We start from the raw sequence: 21,041 nt of genomic DNA, 5'->3' as shown, positions 1-21,041 counted from the left end.
ATAAAATGAAATACATGAACCAGTTGCCACTGGTCTAAGTGGTTGCGGTGGGTTTCGGTATTTATCTCTTCCGGTTCAACAAGCGACCGTGTGTGAGCGGCTGCAAGCAAACGCAAGTTATAACTTCAGGAGATCAATCAGATGTTGTTGGCGTATTTGATTTGATTCTTTATTAATTGCAAGTGTCGCTTCTTCTTTATCATTTCTTTATTCTGTTAAACATTTAGCAGACTGTTTTCACTCTTTATTTTTAATCTTTGATTATTTTGAGTTCACTTTCGAAATCACATGCAAGTCAAAACAAACTCACGAAGCCTTATTCTATTGGACTTCGCAGATGGAATTTATGAAATAAACGTAATTCGATTAACTGCTCCCAAGACTACAGCCCTAAGTAACTTGAACTTAAGGGCCAATAAGTTGTTGAACTCCACTCCATTACATTCCATTTACCACTGCCACCCAGAGTTAGTAAAAAAAAAAAAAAATCCTAACTTAATGTAAGTGACATGAAAACGCTAAACTGACGTAGAGTGACATTACTTTTGCATGACCCAGATAAATACGGACATGCATATAGTGATCAAATAGAATATGTGACATTCTGCATGTATCATTCTATGTATCTCTCTCTCTCTCTCTCTCTCTCTCTCTCTCTCTCTCTCTCTGTGTGATACCATTACCAACTCCATACATGCACATGTATTCATAAAACTAAAAATAAGAAATTATACTGCTTATGTTTGGAATAAGTATAGGATGAGGACAAATAATTCATACACATATAAATATACATCAACACATATCTACTCGATGATTTTGCCATTATTCAGTAAAAACTTGGATTTAAATGGCATTGCATATGAATCCTGATGAGTCTGAATGGAACATCTAACACCACTGACTTGTGAGTGTTTTCTTCTTTTATGTTCCAGTGAAGTTGGATCCAAACATGGAAGAAGACCTGCTGCCCATTGGATCAATGGTGCCAGAGAATGGCATAACACTGAGTTTGTGGCTGACTGAAGTGGTGGCACAGCAATGGAGACAGGCCGCCCTACAGAAAAACATACAGGATGACTCTGCTTTGGCTGCTTTCCTGTTGAGATGGTTTGTACAAAACAATACAATATAATTACAATCCAATCCAATACAATACAATCTTTCATTGTCATCGCCTCATCCTGGTCTCGTCCGGTTGCCTTTTAATATTCTATCACCTCTGGATCAAAAAAGAAAAGGGAATGCACAGTTGACCTAGAAACAAGAAGAAGAAACACCCAGAAATCATCAGCAAGAGCGGCATGAGACCTGACATAGTGCTCCACTCCAAGGCAACGAAACAAGCAGTTCTGATTGAGATCACCGTGCCATATAAAAGCAGAATGGAGGAAGCCCACAGCCCTCCAAGACCAAGAAGTATGCTAGTCTAGCCAGCAGCCTGAGAGAATCTGGCTTCCAAGACTGACTGGATTGATTGATAGATGATTTTTGTTTACTGCTCCTTGTGTATCGATAGTTACTTGGACACTGAATGCAGGCAGTATTTATTTATTGATGTATTTATTGATATATTTATTCACTGATGTATGTATGGCCTGTTGTGTGTGGCCAGCTACCAGGACACTGAGGGCAGTGTGAGCCAGCAGCCGTCCTGTTGCCAGACCTGCAGTTCTCCTCTGGCACAGTTCTGTCCTTTGTGCTTCACCCTCACTCCTTCACATCACCACCAGGTGTGTTTGTATGTGTGTGTACATGTGCCTGTGTCTGTGTGTGTTTGTGTGTGTATCTGTCTGTGTTTGTGAGAAAGAGTCTGTGAGTGTGTGTGTATGTGTGTGTGTATGTGTGTGTGTGTGTGTGTGTGTGTGTGTGTGATTGAATGAGTGTGTGTGTGGGATAGGGGTGAGGGTGGGGGTTACTCTGCAAAACAGTCAACTTTTTGCTGTAATGAGCAGGTTTGTACCATCTGTTCTGTTTGTTTACTTGTTTGTTTATTCTTTTTTAATTATTATTATTTTTTTAATAGTTACTTTATGTGATTTTTTTTTTTTTTTTGTTGGTGTTGATGATGATAGTGTTGATGTCAGTGTTGATAATGGTGTTATTGTTGTTGATGATTATCGTTGTTCATGTTTTTGTTTTCATTTTGTTCTTTTTTTTCTGGAACTTCTGTGATGGAATGGTCATTGTTTCTTCACGTGCAGGCAACCCCCCATCAGACAAGTGCAGACACTGGTGGCAGTTATCACACACAGAGGGAGACGGACCATGAAGGAAAACCATCACCGCCTCTGACCAGCGACGGAGCTGCCGTCGTTCAACTCAAAGCTGAAACCCTTCCAGAACAATTCCCTTCATCCTCGCAAAACAGCGTGTTGCTTCCGCAGAGCAATCCTGCAGCCAGTGCAGACAACAGCTCTGACGAGGATCTGTGTTTGGATCTAGCTGATGACTTAAGAGAGGTGGAAGTGGATGTCAAGTTTGAAGACAGCTTTTCCGGGCCTCTGACGACAAAAAACGAACGCACGGAACACGTTTTTGGAGGCGCTGGTGACCACTCGGAAACGTTCACGTGCGACCTGTGTGCAGAAACATTCTCCGACCCGGATCTGCGGGTCATCCATATGCAGGACCACGCCGACCAGATGCTTCACGAGTGCAGGGAGTGCAAGGCCCGCTTCTTCCAGCCCCACGTTCTGACGCTGCACATGAAGACTCACGACCAGAAGAAGAAATATGCGTGTGACCAGTGTGACGTCCGCATGTCCCGACTTGACAACCTGAACCGACACAAAGCTCTGAAACATGGGAAGGAGGACAAACAGAGCGAGAAAACCAAGAAGGGAAAGTGCGGCGAGGAGACAGAAGGTGGTTTGGTGTTGAAAGACATGGCCAAGTTCACCTGCGACCAGTGCCAGAAAGGGTTCGCACGCAGGGACAACTACAAGCGACATTTGCTGACCCACTCCGGGGAGAAGCGGTTCGGCTGTCAGCAGTGCGGAGCGGCCTTCACCTTCCTCAGCAAGCTGGTCACCCACATGCACCTCCACAGCAGTCAGAAGCCCTTCCAGTGTGGAAGCTGTCGTAAGTGTTTCGTCGATGCAGCCAGCATGACCAAGCATGTTTGCAGAACCGGCGAGCCGAAGCATCAGTGTCGTGCGTGCGACAAGACGTTTGTTACTTCCAGCCAGCTCATACTGCACTCACGTTTACATCTGGACAAAAACGGGAACTCTCAAACGGCTGACGAAACATCGGACAAGAAAGGTGAGGACTTAGAACCACAGGGAGTGAAAAAGTCCGGAGGGGTGAAACATCCAAAAACTAAAGCTCCACCTCCTAGACAGCCTTCCACCAGATTGAAAGCACAGAGAACATCAACAAGGAGAAACGCCAGCAAGGACCTTCCACCAACCACCGCTTCCACTCCAGAGCCGTCCAAGACAGACAACAATGATGGCGCCGGTCAGCTGGAAGTGACGAGCCATCCCCACTCCTGCCAGTTCTGCGGCGCCCGCTTCTTGTTCCAGAGCCACCTGACGCGGCACCTGCAGAAGCACACAGGTGAGAAAGCGTTCCGGTGCCCGCAGTGCCCCGTGTCGTGCCGCTCCCTGGCACGGCTCCAGATCCACGCTCGCAGCCACAGCGCTGCCAAGGTGTTCCCCTGCCAGTACTGCGGCAAGGCACTGAAGAGTGCGCACGCACTGAAGCTGCACCTGTGCTCCCACACGGGGGAGAAGCCGTTCGGGTGTGAGGTGTGCGGGGAGCGTTTCTCGCACAGGTCCAAGTTCAAGGACCACATGGACGTGCATGCCGGGGAGCGGCGCCACCTGTGTCCCTACTGCGGCAAGTCCTTCCTGCGCTCCAGCAACCTCAGCGGCCACATCCGCATCCACACACGTGAGTCGTTCTCCGCATTTTCTTTTTCTTTTCTTTTCTTTTTTTTTTTGGTTCTTTTTTGACTCACTTGTGTAAACAAAGTGAGTCTATGTTTTAACCCGGTGTTCGGTTGTCTGTGTGTGTCTGTGTGTCTGTGTGTCCGTGGTAAACTTTAACATTGACATTTTCTCTGCAAATACTTTGTCAGTTGACACCAAATTAGGCATAAAAATAGGAAAAATTCAGTTCTTTCCAGTCATCTTGTTTAAAACAATATTGCACCTCTGGGATGGGCACAAAGAAATAAAGAATGAAGCCTAATTATATGTAAACTGCATTTACTGTTATATTTATATTTTTTGTATTCTCTAAACTTGGCACTTTGATCTGATAATCTGACCCAACAACAAGAGCAGTCATTATTATCATTTTTTGTGCAAACAGGAACTTCTTTTGCTAAGCATGGAAGTTTTATTTATTTTGCAAACGTTTTGGTGCAGATAGTAAAAAAGGGAAATTACTCTGTAATTAATGCTAGGGGACTTAATTTGTTTTAAACTGATCTTTCTCATCTTAAACATTACATTTTGAAATTATACTCAATACATAAAAAGCTTGGATTTTTGTTTTTTTTAAGTGTATCACAAGTGAGTCTTGAAGGCCTTGCCTCTCTTGTTTTTTTGTTGTTTTTTTTGCTGCCCCATCATCTGCATCGTTTCCCGTGGCATTACTCCCATGGTGCTCATTCCAAGTCCCCCATACCCACGGCCACACCCAGGTTGGTCTGTTGCTAGGGACGGGCGCAATAGCCAAATGGTTAAAGCATTGGACTTTCAATCTGAGGGTCCCAGGTTCGAATCATGGTGACGGCGCCTGGTGGGTAAAGGGTGGAGATTTTTGCGATCTCCCAGGTCAACATATGTGCAGACCTGCTTAGTGCCTGAACCCCCTTCGTGTGTATATGCAAGCAGAAGATCAAATACGCACGTTAAAGATCCTGTAATCCATGTCAGCGTTCGGTGGGTTATGGAAACAAGAACATACCCAGCATGCACACCCCCAAAAACGGAGTATGGCTGCCTACATGGCGGGGTAAAAACGGTCATACACGTAAAAGCCCACTCGTGTGCATACGAGTGAACGCAGAAGAAGAAGAAGAAGAAGAAGTCTGTTGCTAGGGAGGTGGGTTTAGTTTTGAACCACATGACAAGGCCATACTCTACACTTCCAGTCATGATACCCCAGCGTCAACCAGCCCCATTCTCTATGATTTTCTCTTTCAGAGATACTAACCCACCCCCAGCCCCTCTCTGAAAGCGAAGTATGGCAGCCTACATGGTGGGTTAACACGGTCATGCACGTAAAAAAAACCAAACCCTCTTGTATAAGTGTGTACTTTAGAGTCGCAGCCCATGAACGAAGAAGAACAAGAGCTGATGAACCATTCTTGTAGCTCTTATCATACAGCAGTTTGGTCTTGGCTTCCTAAGTTGGGTTTTTAGTTTTCCGCAGAATTTGGAAAGGAGTCTTCTTCTTCTTCTTCTTCATTCGTGGGCTGCAACTCCCACATTCACTCGTATGTACACGAGGGGGCTTTTACGTGTATGACCATTTTTACCCCGCCATGTAGGCAGCCATACTCCGTTTTCGGGGGTGTGCATGCTGGGTATATTCTTGTTTCCATAACCCACCGAACGCTGACATGGATTATGGGATCTTTAACGTGCATATATGATCTTCTGCTTGCGTACACACACGAAGGGGGTTCAGGCACTAGCAGGTCTGCACATATGTTGACCTGGGAGATGTCAGTACAACAAACAGTTAATCTGACAATAAATGGTTTCAGTCAGACCTGGGAGATTGGAAAAATCTCCACCCTTTACCCTCCAGGCGCCGTCACTGAGGTTCGAACCCCAGACCCATAGATTGAAAGTCCGACGTTTTAACCACTAAGCTATAGCGCCCGTCTTTGGGAAGGAGTGAAAATCATGTGTCAGTGTGATGTTTTTTTTACTGCTTCAGCATATGTTTAAGTTAAGGAAATTATACAGGTCTCCTTTCCGTTTTTCAAAGCAAGGTATTTGTTATTTCAGTATGGTAATCGATAAGGTAAATCGTGTGCTGAATGTTGTGACTTTTGACCTGGGATCATCCGTCACAATACGACGGGCGGAATAGCCGAGTGGTTAAATCGTTGGACTGTCAATCTGAGGGTCCCGGGTTCGAATCACGGTGACGGCGCCTGGTGGGTAAATGGTGGAGATTTTTACGATCTCCCAGGTCAACATATGTGCAGACCTGCTAGTGCCTGAACCCCCTTCGTGTGTATATGCAAGCAGAAGATCAAATACGCATGTTAAAGATCCTGTAATCCATGTCAGCGTTCGGTGGGTTATGGAAACAAGAATATACCCAGCATGCACACCCCCGAAAACAGAGTATGGCTGCCTACATGGCGGGGTAAAAATGGTCATACACGTAAAAGCCCACTCGTGTGCATACGAGTGAACGCAGAAGAAGAAGAAGATCCGTCACAATAGTGCCCACCACGATGGGCGTAGTCTGTACAGAAGTGGTGTCTCGTGATGTGCTTCCAACAGTCAGTTTTGAAAGTATATGAAATGCGTACAGAACTGTCCCTGATTAATAATTTGGTACTGTAAAGAAAAGATAAGTTAAAGCTCGTGTTATGTCCTTTGTGCTTGCATTGATAATAATGATGATGATATTAATGATAATAATAGATCTATAGTACTTATAATTTATATGGCGCATCTCCCCATATAATGGGCTCTAAGCTTCTACATAATAGTGCATAATAACATACCTCTGCATATGAAAAAATAACACATATAATATGTGTACCTACATATACACAAAGACAGTACTGCAAATTGCAGATATATGAATTATCACTCACACACACACACACACACACACACACACACACACACACACACAAGACAAAATATGCCCTACATATGCACACGCACACACAGAGTGCACACGCACACACATGCTCGTGCACACACGCACACAGTAAACACCCACCCACAGGCACACACACACACACACGCACATAACATGATGATTTCATGAGAGGGTAAAGTATGGTGGGAAGGAGGAGGAAAACTGCAGACAAACAGCTAATTTGATTGAATAATGTACGACAGTTCTAGTGTAATTATCGTATGACATTAGAATTATTGTTGTTGTTTTGTTTTCTCACTCTTCCAGACACGAAGAAGGTGTACCCTTGCCAGTTCTGTGGGAAGATCTTGCGCAGCAGAAACACTCTCCGAGAACACCTCCGCTCGCACACAGGAGAGAAACCCTTTAAATGCGACATCTGTGGCGCGTGCTTCATGCGAAGCGGCACACACAAGACCCACATGCGCAAGCACGCGGGCATCAAACCCCACCTGTGCACGTTCTGCGGCAAGACCTTCTTGCACCCTTGCCATCTGCGGGTCCATGTTCGAATCCACACCGGCGAGAAACCGTACAAGTGTACGCAGTGCTCGAAAGCGTTCTCCATCTCGGCCAGTTTGAAGGAGCACATGAGGAAGCACAGCGGCGACAAGCCGTTTAAATGTTCCATCTGTGGGAAGGGTTTCGCCAAGTCCTGCAACCGCCTCGCTCACTTTCGCACTCACAGCAAGACTCGAGGGAAAGCACTTGTTCAGTGCAATACAAACGTTAGTTGAAAAATCGTGATGCGGTTTTGTATTGTGGGAGTTTTGTTGTGGGTTGCAGTGGCATCGGTTTGCATTGCATTGTGTTGTGTTGCATTGGTTTTTAAAAATTTTTTTTTATACAATATTAGATCCACAGAAAAGATACATGCTTGACTATCACTTTACAGCGTGCTGTCATTCAGAATACATGTATACATACAGCGCTTGTCAGGTCAGGTCATTAGATCTGTTACTGGTAACCTGTAATCCAGTACAACCTGTTCAGGGTCGGGTTGCCAGCGACTAAACCGGCACTCCCACTGCTCCCTTCCGCGACTGGTGAGGCGGGTGGCTAGACACCCTTATGGAATTAAAAACGATATCCATGAAAGGGTGTCGGCTCAGGAGAGCCACCAACGGCCATCTAGCTCCACCGTGTTGTGTGCATGCCACACACAGTTGGCCCCCGGGGTGTGTCTACCCATGCATGCGAAGTCTGGATCCGGCAGAATCTGCGGAAGAAACCTATCGGTTCAACGGAGAGGAAGGCGGTTACAGCAACGCACTGTGGAGTGCAGAGAGCAAGATGAGACACCGAAAGGATATCTTGGTCATCCACTGCATCCGTGCTCATCCTCCAGTCGTCTCGACTTAGACTTGCCACTGGAAATTGGTGGACCCGGACGAGAGAGTGAGGTCGACGTTGCGCAACTCCTCTTCACTTTAAACAAACTCATCGCGCAAGTCATCAGTCATCCCATCCTATACAGCAGTCAGTTCGGTGTTGGACTTAGGATCCAGTGTTGACCAGTGAAGGGGTTTTGGGGCCATGTTTCGGCATGGTATTATGTCCTTGGGGGAAAGGCATTCCGGGTTCCCTCTCTCCTCTCAGGTGTGAACAGGTACCTGACTAGTGGGGAGGGTTAAAACTGCGGAAGGAGAGGACTGGGCCCCGCCTCCCTGTGCCCCTGGACACAGTGGATATGAAGTGACTAGCCAGTCGGCTATGGAACCTTTAAGCTTTTTGTATTTGTATTTGTATTTCTTTTTATCACAACAGATTTCTCTGTGTGAAATTCGGGCTGCTCTCCCCAGGGAGAGCGCGTCGCTACACTACAGCGCCACCCTTTTTTTTTTTTTTTTTTTTTTCCTGCATGCATTTTTATTTGTTTTTCCTATCGATGTGGATTTTTCTACAGAATTTTGCCAGGAACAACCCTTTTGTTGCCGTGGGTTCTTTTGCTGCACACGGGACCTCGGTTTATCGTCTCATCCGAATGACTAGCGTCTAGACCACCACTCTAGGTCTAGTGGAGGGGGAGAAAATACCGGCGGCTGAACTGTGATTCGAACCAGCGTGCTCAGATTCTCTCGCTTCCTAGGCGGACGCGTTACTTCTAGGCCATCACTCCACACCTCGACACTTGTGTCAAAAGACTTTTTGTCTGATTCACATGGAAGATGTCAGAGGCTTTTTTCATCAGAGGTAATATTCCTGCATTCTGGATGTTCTGTGCTAGAAATTAACTTTTTTTTCTTCCTTTTTGACTCACTTGTGTAAACAAAGTGAGTCTATGTTTTAACCCGGTGTTCGGTTGTCTGTGTGTGTGTGTGTGTGTGTGTGTGTCCGTGTGTCTGTGTGTCCGTGGTAAACTTTAACATTGACATTTTATCTGCAAATACTTTGTCAGTTGACACCAAATTTGGCATAAAAATAGGAAAAATTCAGTTCTTTCCAGTCATCTTGTTTGTTTTAATATTGCACCTCTGGGATGGGCACAAAAAAAAATTAAAAAGAAGCCTGATTATATGCAAACTGCATTTACTGTTATATTTATATTTTTTGTATTCTCTAAACTTGGCACTTTGACCTCTTATTCTGACCCAACAACAAGAGGAGTCATTATTATCATTTTTTGTTCAAACAGGAACTTCTTTTGCTAAGCATGGAATTTTTTATTTATTTTGCAAACGTTTTGGTGCAGATAGTAAAGAAGGGAAATTACTCTGTAATTAATGCTAGGGGACTTAATTTATCACAAGTGAGTCTTGAAGGCCTTGCCTCTCTTGTTTTTTGTTTTTTTTTGGTCTATTTCTGTCATCTGCTTTTTATCCTATCATCTCTTTCTGCCTTGCCACTAGAAAGGCAGTTGATTCACTTGTATTCTTTCAAGATAGCCTTCTTCTTCTTTCTTTGCGTTACATGACCAACATTGGCTTGCCGATGACTCTGTTGTGGGTGATGCATGCTGGGTATTTTCGTGTCTCCATAACCCAGCGAACACTGACATGGGTTAGAGGATCTCTAACGTGCGTATCTGATCTTCTGCATGCGTATACACACGAAGGGGGTTCAGGCACTGGCAGGTCTGCACATATGTTCATCTGGCAGATCGGAAAAATCTCCACCAGGCGCCCTTACTGTGATTTGAACCCGGGATCCTCAGATTGAAAGTCCAACGCTTAAACCACTTGTCTATTGTGCCCATCTTGTAGCTGTGTACATTTTTGTTGTTGTTGGTCTCTTTTTGGACTTGTTAATTGGGCAGTTTTATTGTGTTTCTAAAACTGACAAGATGGCGTGGAGAGCCTTGGCCAAAGGAATGATTCAGCGCTTATAGCTTTTAGAGGTGTTTGATTGGCTGAGAGCGGACCGAGCCAAGACTGCTCATCTTTTCACTGTTAGCCGCGCGAAATTTGGCCAAGCAGAGCAAACCGATAGGCCCAGTTTGCATCAGTTTGACATGGTAAGTATATGTAACACCAAACATGGAGTATAATACAAACTCCTCCTATTTGAAATATGTCCATTGGCAATTTTTTTAATAATTCTTTTGTGTGTATTTATTGTATTTATTTATTTTGTCATGATACAGTTTGCTTTATACATCAATTTTTGACTGGACTGTTTTTAAATACCCCATTGTTTGGTGGACATATCCAGAAAAAGCGGTCATATGATATATTTTAATATAATTATAATTGGAGTGTCCTATATATATATATATATATTTTTTTTTTTTTTTTTTTACAAAATAGAAATAATTGATGAAGTTTGTCCATGGGTTTGTACAGAAATCCAGCTGTGATTTATAAGACTTTTTCTCTTCCTTTTGTTTTAGTGTTTATGTTTTTTTCCCCCCTCTTAGTTGTATATTGCATGTGTGTGTGTGAGTGTGTGTGAGAAATAATTTTGCAGAATGTGTCTATATATATATATATATAGAAGATTTGTGTTTCATATTCATGAATTAATGTCATGGACATTTACAACAAGTGCAGTGTCATATGACTGTTGATAACCAATTTTGTTTGCAGTGATAATAATAAAAATCTGGACAAATTTCTAAGAAATGAATTGTTTTTACATATTTGATAACCTATCCTCAGTTTTGTTTGCAGTGATAATAATAAGAATCTGGACAAATTTCTAAGAAATGAATTGTTTTTACATATTAATTTTGATAACCTATCCCCAATTTTATTTGCAGTGATAAAATTATTAAAAAAAAAAAAAAAAAAAAATCATGTACGTATTTATAAGAAATGATTCCTTTTACATGTTTGTTTGCATGAACTGATGCTGTTTCTCATTTAGTTAATATGTTGGAACATTTGTATAACTAATGATGAAAAGTACAGTTACATAAAAATTAATGCATGTAGGCATATTTTTCTCATATAAACATTACCCAGCCAGTAGGACACAATATTGGATGTATGTTTGTTACATAGGCAAACAGAAATTATGAATGTGTGATCTTTTCTTTGCTTAAACTAAAGAACTTTTTGAAACCATGTAATAATACTTTTCTATATATATACATGTAGAACCACTTATATTACCAAAGTACATTATCTGGGCAGATGTAAGGTATTATTATTGATACATGTCTAGTACGACCAAAGATTAAAAGAATTTTATATTGTTATAAAACTAAAAAAAAAACAACAGCAAAAAACAAAAAAACCCAAAAATGTCAGAAAGCATATTCAGAAAACACAAATATTTGTGTTTGCTTTGTGATGTGTTTGTTTTCTGTCTCTTTTGGTTTAGACTTTTGCCTCTTTAAAAAAAAAAAAAAAATTCCTACCTTGCTGTCGTTTTCAGTTATGATTGACTGGTTTTTTGTGTGTGTGTGTGTGTGTGTGTGTTTAAGTTTGATAATCTGTTTTGTTTCTTCCCCACTGCATCTTGCCAAATGAATTATATTTTGGACATGGAATTGGTAATGATTTGATGATTTAATGTGTGCCTTTTTGTTGTTTGTTTATAGATGAAAATAGTGATGATTGTTCATTCATTCATTCATTGTTTGTTTTGTTCATTTATCAACACACCCATCTGTTCACCCATTCATCAAATTCAGCTTGAAGCATTCCAGAGCTTTACCAAACATGCAGGCAGCATGTGCATAGTGTGATGTTGCACTGTTTTTTAAAATTTTTTTTATCATATTACTTGTTTGTCTTTGTTATTGTTAATATGTTATCAGATCAGATTAAGATTGATAGGGATTAGATTTGAAATGTTGTAAATAAACCGTTATTTTCCTGACAACACATGTGAAGTTCTTTTGTTTGACCTTGGTTTAACTGTGTAGAGAGTGAGTGAGTGAGTGAGTGTGTGTGTGTGTGTGTGTGTGTGTGTGTGTGTGTGTGTGTGTGTGTGAAAGAAAAAGAAGAGTGGAATAGTATTCATTAGATGTGTGCATATGTGCTCACAGAATCTGAATGGCAGATCAAGAAACTTCTACGCCTGTATAAAAATGTATGTGTTTAATGTGATCTCTGTCTCTCTCACACACACAGACACACACACACAGACACACACACACAACACACACCATCATGATGATGATGTTCCTCATGTTTCGGATTTGAAGATGACCATGACTTCAGCGTCAGACGGAGGATATGTGAGACTGGTGAGGCCACATTCCAGACCCAGAAAGCATGCCAACATGTATGACGCATGTTTTGTGTGGCTCCTTTACTGACCTTGCTTTGCCAGGCTGGGCAGTCCAAAGCAAGACATTCCCAGTTGAGGTCTCTGAAGGACTCTGTTGCAATCTTTAAAGTGTTTCTTCTGCCCTCCCACCTGAGTCTTTGCCCTGGCTCAGCTCTCCACTCAGCAGCTGTTTTGGTGGCTGACTGTCAGACATCCTGATGACATGGCCAGCCCATCTGGTTTGGGCTTTCTGTAGGGGAGGTGGGGAGACTGTGGGTGCTGGCCTGTTCTTCAACCTCTGTGTCTGGGACTTTGTCCTGATTTAATCTGATATGGATACTCAGGGGCCATTTGGACAACAGGCTACCTATCTGGGTAGAGCCGATTGATGGCTGCTATTGGGCACTCATCATTCGTTTCCTGTGTCATTCAATCAGATTTCAGGCACGTACAAATACACACTCAGACAGACATTTAACATTTTACGTGTATGACCATTTTGTTTATTTGCCCTGCTATGTAGGCAGCCATACTATGTTTTCAAGGTATGCATGCTGGGTATGTTTTTGTTTCCATAACCCACTGAACACTGACATAGATTACAGGATCTTTAACGTGTGTATTTGATCTTCTGCTTGCATATACACATGAGGGGGGTCAGGCAATAGCAGGTCTGCACATATGTTGACATGGGAGATTGGAAAAATCTCCACCCTTTACCCACCAGGCGCTGTTACTGAGATTTGAACTCAGGATCCTCAGATTGAAAGTCCAACGTTTTTAACCACTCGGCTTCTGTGCCTGCCATTGTATGTGGAGAAATATGCAGTGGCAGCTCAAGTGGAAGTGAATGAGTTGTTCAGTGTATCTGTTGTAGACATCCTAGATCTTGGCCTAGAGAACAGTGGTAAGTGTCTGTTGTAGACATCCTAGATCTTGCTGGCCTAGAGAACAGCGGTAAGTTCTGTTGTAGACATCCTAGATCTTGCTGGCCTAGAGAACAGTGGTAAGTGTCTGCTGTAGACATCCTAGATCTTGCTGGCCTAGAGAACAGTGGTAAGTGTCTGTTGTAGACATCCTAGATCTTGCTGGCCTAGAGAACAGTGGTAAGTGTCTGCTGTAGACATCCTAGATCTTGCTGGCCTAGAGAACAGTGGCAAGTGTCTGTTGTAGACATCCTAGATCTTGTGGGCCTAGAGAACAGTGGTGTCTGCTGTAGACATCCTAGATCTTGCTGGCCTAGAGAACAGTGGTAAGTGTCTGTTTTAGACATCCTAGATCTTGTGGGCCTAGAGAACAGTGGTAAGTGTCTGTTGTAGACATCCTAGATCTTGCTGGCCTAGAGAACAGTGGTGTCTGCTGTAGACATCCTAGATCTTGCTGGCCTAGAGAACAGTGGTAAGTGTCTGCTGTAGACATCCTAGATCTTGCTGGCCTAGAGAACAGTGGTAAGTGTCTGTTTTAGACATCCTAGATCTTGTGGGCCTAGAGAACAGTGGTAAGTGTCTGTTGTAGACATCCTAGATCTTGTGGGCCTAGAGAACAGTGGTAAGTGTCTGCTGTAGACATCCTAGATCTTGCTGGCCTAGAGAACAGTGGTAAGTGTCTGCTGTAGACATCCTAGATCTTGCTGGCCTAGAGAACAGTGGTGTCTGCTGTAGACATCCTAGATCTTGCTGGCCTAGAGAACAGTGGTAAGTGTCTGTTTTAGACATCCTAGATCTTGCTGGCCTAGAGAACAGTGGTAAGTGTCTGTTGTAGACATCCTAGATCTTGCTGGCCTAGAGAACAGTGGTGTCTGCTGTAGACATCCTAGATCTTGTGGGCCTAGAGAACAGTGGTGTCTGCTGTAGACATCCTAGATCTTGCTGGCCTAGAGAACAGTGGTAAGTGTCTGTTTTAGACATCCTAGATCTTGCTGGCCTAGAGAAAAGTGGTAAGTGTCTGTTTTAGACATCCTAGATCTTGTGGGCCTAGAGAACAGTGGTAAGTGTCTGTTTTAGACATCCTAGATCTTGTGGGCCTTGAGAACAGTGGTAAGTGTCTGCTGTAGACATCCTAGATCTTGCTGGCCTAGAGAACAGTGGTAAGTGTCTGTTTTAGACATCCTAGATCTTGTGGGCCTAGAGAACAGTGGTAAGTGTCTGTTGTAGACATCCTAGATCTTGTGGGCCTAGAGAACAGTGGTGTCTGCTGTAGACATCCTAGATCTTGCTGGCCTAGAGAACAGTGGTAAGTGTCTGTTTTAGACATCCTAGATCTTGTGGGCCTAGAGAACAGTGGTAAGTGTCTGTTTTAGACATCCTAGATCTTGCTGGCCTACAGAACAGTGGTAAGTGTCTGCTGTAGACATCCTAGATCTTGCTGGCCTACAGAACAGTGGTAAGTGTCTGCTGTAGACATCCTAGATCTTGTGGGCCTAGAGAATAGTGGTAAGTGTCTGCTGTAGACATCCTAGATCTTGCTGGCCTAGAGAACAGTGGTAAGTGTCTGTTGTAGACATCCTAGATCTTGTGGGCTTAGAGAACAGTGGTAAGTGTCTGTTTTAGACATCCTAGATCTTGCTGGCCTAGAGAACAGTGGTAAGTGTCTGTTTTAGACATCCTAGATCTTGCTGGCCTAGAGAACAGTGGTAAGTGTCTTTTTTAGACATCCTAGATCTTGGTGGCCTAGAGAACAGTGGTAAGTGTCTGTTTTAGACATCCTAGATCTTGTGGGCCTAGAGAACAGTGGTAAGTGTCTGCTGTAGACATCCTAGATCTTGCTGGCCTAGAGAACAGTGGTAAGTACAACAGTTTGGTAGACCTACAGCTTGGTGGTAAGACTGAGTCATCTCTGACAACACACACACACACACACACACACACACACACACACACATATATATATATATATATGCTTTCGCACTGATGAAATTGATGAGAAAAAAGCCTGTCAAACAAGTTAAAATTTCCCCCTAATTTTTGGATTTAATTGCCTCTATCATGGGTAGACATGTGCAACACACACACACACACACACATAATGTGTGTGTGTGTGTGTGTGTGTGTGTGTGTGTGTGTGTAACGGGGTGTCGTGCTGTACCAGGATAGCAAGACGAGATGAGTCCTTACGATTCATATAGAGGGAAAGCAGTCGTCAACAGGCGCAGAAGGGTTGCGGTGGTTTATTTCTTGGGGGGGGGTGGGGGGGGGGGGATAATGGGACAGCTTGTAGCAAAGAAACCCTTCTCAATGTGACCAAGACCGAAAGAACAAAATTACTGGTCCACAGTGTTATGGCGGAACTGGCCACAGATGTGAACTGCCAACTGACCCCTTCAGAATGGAGATGTGATCACGAAAAAAATAAGAACAGCTCACCGTTACAATGTCACGGTTTACATGACAAATAACTCAATAACGACTCTGATTTAAAAAAAAAAGGGACGAAACTACTTCAAAAAAGTATATCTCAAAACAATGTAGAATTAACCCCCTTTGACTTACATGATACTGATTAAAACAAACTGTTTATAAGCAACTAATAACAGCACACGAATTCTTTACTACTTATGATGACTCTGCTAACATTTAATTTTTAATACTATTTCTTACTAATAATTTCAACTCTGCTACATATATATTATTACACTCGATAGGAAAAACAAACAAAAATGGGTGGCGTTATAGTGGAAAGACTCGTCCTGGGGAGAGCAGCTCTAAGTTCACACAGAAATATCTGTTGTGATAAAAAGAGAAATACAATACACACACACACACACACACACACACATATATATATATATATATATATATATATATATATATATATATATATATATTGATCAGTAACCTCAGCTTATGCATTTACATTGAAAGCTTAAACACAAAGCATTTAAATTGCATGTAGGTTGGCCAGTATTAAAGAAGACAAAACCGAATTTCTAGCAGATGCATGGAAAACAAGAGTTGTCTTCCCAGCTCTGTTGCTTTCGCACTCAGCGAAAATCGGTAAGAGTGAATTCCCCTGTTCGTTTTAGCGTCGAGTGAGTTGTTTCAGAATGTTTTGCTTCCCGTAATTTCAACAGGTCTGCTTTTGGAGGTGAGGTTTTCGGGAATTATTGCCTGCACAGCTTCAATATTTGATTATAAATGCCCTTTTTTGCATGATAATGAGATATGTGCTTTGCAGTCATTCAAAATTATGCTGACGGTCAAGGGTGCTGCATTGATGAGTACTGCTCTGCAGAAGCAGAAAGAATTGTTAGCTGATCCACACGGTAAAGTTAAAATGCGTGGAAGAAGTAGTGGGATTTGTATTAGCATAATTTGCAGTATACTGTCTCTCAGCTTTTTGGGAGACTTATAGACGCACCTCACAAAAAAACATTCATTTGGTACTGAAGTTTCAGTGGGATGTGCGCTCGCTCACTCTGGTTTTGCGACAAAGCAGCAAGGCTGTTGACAGGCACGGTGCGTATTAGTTTTAGTTGAGTAGGGACAAAACAAGCTGTGAAGCTTTGGCACAGCCCCTTCTTTGTTTAATAAAATAACTTGGCATAATTTGGTTAAGTTGCCATGCCACACTGTTACATGTGAAAACTTAGAAAAAAAAAAAGTTAAGAAGTTTGAGGAATGTTCCAGCTGATTCTTGAAAGTGAATGCATAAAATATCACTTGTTGATGCTTGTTTTAGTTTGAGGTGACAGTTCATTCCATTCATTGTTAACTCGGTTAATGAACAATACTTTCTTACACAGACATTTGGCATTGCATTCGTCGTGGAGGGAGACTACCAGCTAGTCGGCATGGAATCTTTGGAATGGCGCACCACTCTCAGCGTTGTCTTGTCGGAGTCCATGGCACGGCGCTGGCAGCAGGTGGCTCGACAGCAACACATTATGAACAATTCGGCAATGGCTGCTTTTCTTTTGAAACAGTAAGTCTGCTGCCAATGTACCGTGAATTTGTGACTGTTATCTGGAGTTGGAATATAGTATGCATAATGATGTCATTGACATAAATTCCTGGTCTCAGATTTTTTTTTTCATTAAGATTCCTGTGGATAATTTTCTTTCAGTTCTTTTGGGGCAGTTTTGTTATTTAAATTGATATATAACTCAGTAATAATTATCATAAAATTATCATAATTTTAAAATAGTATTCTCCACATCATTACATGTTACATTCAATGATTCATCCTTTACTAAGTGTTGTTTTTCATGTGTAATATTTATTCTCATTATTATTAGATATCATTTTCTACAGACATACATCATTACATGTTAGAATCATTCATTACTAAACATTGTTCTTCATATAGAGATTAAGTAATACCTATTTTCATTATTATTGAATGTTCTAGTAATATCTGTTTTCATTATTATTGAATATTCTCAACAGACATACACCATTGCATGTTACATTCATTACAAAGCGTTGTTTTTCACACTAAGACAAAGTGATATTTATTATCATTGTTATTAAATACTATTCTCAACAGACATACATCAGTACATGTTACAACCATTCATTACAAAGCATTGTTTTTCATTTGAAGAAAAAGTAATGTTTATTATCATTGCTGTTTTATATTCTCCACAAACATACAGTGATACATCAGTGCATGTTACAATCATTTATTACAAAGCGTTGTTTTTCATACATAGACTAATATTAAAGTTATTGTCATCGTTATTAGATATTATTCTTCACAGAGATAGATCAGTACTTGTTACAGTAATTTATGACAAAGCATTGTTTTTCAATGTGGTGCCAGTGTGAAGTATGAGGGGTGGCAGGGATTGCTTCCTTGGCAATATCCACATTTTTCCCTCTCAAGACAGAATGAGCAGTGTTCAAAAGGCATGAACGTTTACTCCACCATTCACACGAGTTGTGGAGGGTTTGATTTTGATTTGATTTTGATTTGATATGGATACTTATGTAAGGCCTATCCTCGGTCGGAGGCTTAAGCTCTAAGTGCTCTACAAACTTTGTGTCACTTGCACAACAGACTGCCTACCTGGGTAGAGCTGACTGACGGCTGCCATTGGGTGCTCATCATTCATTTCCGTTTGTCATTCAATCAGATTTCGGGCATACACACATATACACTCAGACAGACCGGTATTATTTTATGTGTATGAATGTTTTGTATATAATTTGCCCCGTTATGTAGGCAGCCATGCTCTGTTTTGGGGGGTGTGCATGCTGTGTATGTTCTTGTTTCCATAACCCACCGAACGTGGACATGGATTACAGGGTCTTTAACGTGCGTATTTGATCTTCTGCGTGCGTATACACACGAAGGGGGTTCAGGCACTAAGTAGGTCTGCACATATGTTGACCTGGGAGATCGGAAAAATCTCCACCCTTTACCCACCAGGTGCACCGAGATTCGAACCCGGGACCCTGAGATTGAAAGTCCAGTGCTTTAACCACTCGGCTGTTGCACCCGTCTTCAGCACAGCCTGGTTGTATTTGCCTTGCTGTAGGAGCTTAGTGGTTAAGGTAATGTCATTGACTGTGGTGTTTTGCATTTTTTTTGTTTTCAGATGTGGGTTTTTTTGTTTTTTTTTTCAGATGTAGTTTTTTGTGTGCATGTATTTTTTTTTTTTAGTTCAGCAGTCCTGATAAGGCAGTGTGGGGTTGGCTGGTCTATGACTAACTGAGCAAACAGTGTCAAGAGTCCGTAGTGACCGTGGTTTCTGTCTGTGACAGCTATGACAAAACCTGCGCCACCCCCATGCCTCCTCCGACCTCTTTCTGCTCGGCCTGTGGCAGTTCTCTGGACCAGTTCTGTGCCTCCTGCTTTTCCCTGGCTCCCAAACTTCATCAGCAGGTAAGTCATGACCTGGCGGCATGTCAGTACGTCTTGTCTTGTCTTGTCTGCTTTTCACTGGCTCCCAAACTTCATCAACAGGTAAGTCATGACCTGGCGGCATGTCAGTACGTATTGTCTTGTCTTGTCTTGTCTTGTCTGCTTTTCACTGGCTCCCAAACTTTATCAACAGCTAAGTCATGACCTGGCGGCATGTCAGTACGTATTGTCTTGTCTTGTCTTGTCTGCTTTTCACTGGCTCCCAGACTTCATCAACAGGTAAGTCATGACCTGGCGGCATGTCAGTACGTCTTGTCTTGTCTTGTCTTGTCTTGTCTGCTTTTCACTGGCTCCCAGACTTCATCAACAGGTAAGTCATGACCTGGCGGCATGTCAGTACGTATTGTCTTGTCTTGTCTTGTCTTGTCTGCTTTTCACTGGCTCCCAAACTTCATCAACAGGTAAGTCATGACCTGGCGGCATGTCAGTACGTATTGTCTTGTCTTGTCTTGTCTGCTTTTCACTGGCTCCCAGACTTCATCAACAGGTAAGTCATGACCTGGCAGCATGTCAGTACGTCTTGTCTCGTCTTGTCTTGTCTGATTTTCACTGGCTCTTAGACTTCATCAGCGTATTGTCTTGTATTGTATTTCTCTTAGTCACCACAAGTTTCTCTGTGTGAAATTTAAGCTGCTCTCGGGGAAAAGTGCGTTGCTACAGTGCATCATCACCTGGTTCTTTTTTTCTGCCTTGTAGAGTAATGGTTCTTAGTTTTAGCAAACAAGCCTCATTCAGGTTTCAGTAATATCAGCCAATGAGAATTGAGGAAAACATAGTCTCCGACTCGACTTGATGTCTGCTTCCAGGTTGCCAACAAACTGTCTGCTCTGCCTGTCCATAAAAGCTACACTTACACGACTGATTCTGCATGCCTGTAGGAGTGTTTGTTTGCCTATGAAAGTGGATTTTTTTTCTGATTTGCTAAAGAATTTAGCCGCGGCGGCTTTTACATGCGCCAAGAGCATGCTATGGACAGGACCTGCGGTTATCTGTATCTGTATGATGTACTTCAGCAGGAACCAGTTTTGGTGGAGTAGTATTGACAGGAGAACTTAGAGGAGACCACCATTTAAGAGAAAAACTAAACCATTTCAGGGTATCGTTTCATCCGTGTGACTAGCATCTGCACCAGCAGTTGAGGGGGAGAAAATATGGGAGAGTATAAGGTTTGATTCCATGCGATCAGATTCTCCTGCTTGCTTGATAGATGCGTTACCACGATGTCACCTCTTCATGTGTGTTTCTGCTCTGTGGTGGTGGTGTTCTGTTGTGCGGAAATTGCAGTGATTTGTACTTGTATTTCTTTTTATCACAACAGATTTCTCTGTGTGAAATTTGGGCTGCTCTCCACAGGGAGAGCACGTCGCTATACTACAGCGCCACCCTTTTTTTTTTTTTTCCCTGCGTGCAGTTTTTTTTGTTTTTCCTATCGAAGTGGATTTTTCTACAGAATTTTGCCAGGAACAACCCTTTTGTTGCCGTGGGTTCTTTTACGTGCACTAAGTGCATGTTGCACACGGGACCTCGGTTTATCGTCTCATCCGAATGACTAGCGTCCAGACCACCACTCAAGGTCTAGTGGAGGGGGAGAAAATATCGGCGGCTGAGCCGTGATTCGAACCAGTACGAACCGAACTCCGCTTCCTGCGGCGCGTTCCTCTAGGTCA

At 42.6% G+C, this 21,041-nt stretch overlaps 1 protein-coding gene across 1 annotated transcript in view; it reads left to right on the top strand.

Annotated features, from left to right (window-relative positions):
* The first annotated feature begins 941 nt into the window (after nt 1–941).
* LOC143301558 (uncharacterized) overlaps nt 942–21,041 on the top strand; it is a 41,542-nt gene continuing 21,442 nt past the window's right edge. The window contains exons 1-8 of the mRNA XM_076615937.1: nt 942–1,110; nt 1,616–1,733; nt 2,205–3,900; nt 7,120–7,580; nt 12,574–12,715; nt 16,532–16,593; nt 17,252–17,430; nt 19,215–19,335. Of these exons, the coding sequence (XP_076472052.1) occupies nt 953–1,110; nt 1,616–1,733; nt 2,205–3,900; nt 7,120–7,580; nt 12,574–12,715; nt 16,532–16,593; nt 17,252–17,430; nt 19,215–19,335 (2,937 nt within the window). The 5' untranslated portion in view covers nt 942–952. The remainder of the gene's footprint in view (nt 1,111–1,615; nt 1,734–2,204; nt 3,901–7,119; nt 7,581–12,573; nt 12,716–16,531; nt 16,594–17,251; nt 17,431–19,214; nt 19,336–21,041) is intronic.

The sequence above is a fragment of the Babylonia areolata genome, chromosome 27 (assembly GCF_041734735.1).
Source record: "Babylonia areolata isolate BAREFJ2019XMU chromosome 27, ASM4173473v1, whole genome shotgun sequence".
Taxonomy (NCBI): Eukaryota; Metazoa; Mollusca; class Gastropoda; order Neogastropoda; family Buccinidae; genus Babylonia; species Babylonia areolata.
Note: the sequence above shows the minus strand (reverse complement) of the source record. Positions and strands in the feature narration are given on the sequence as shown.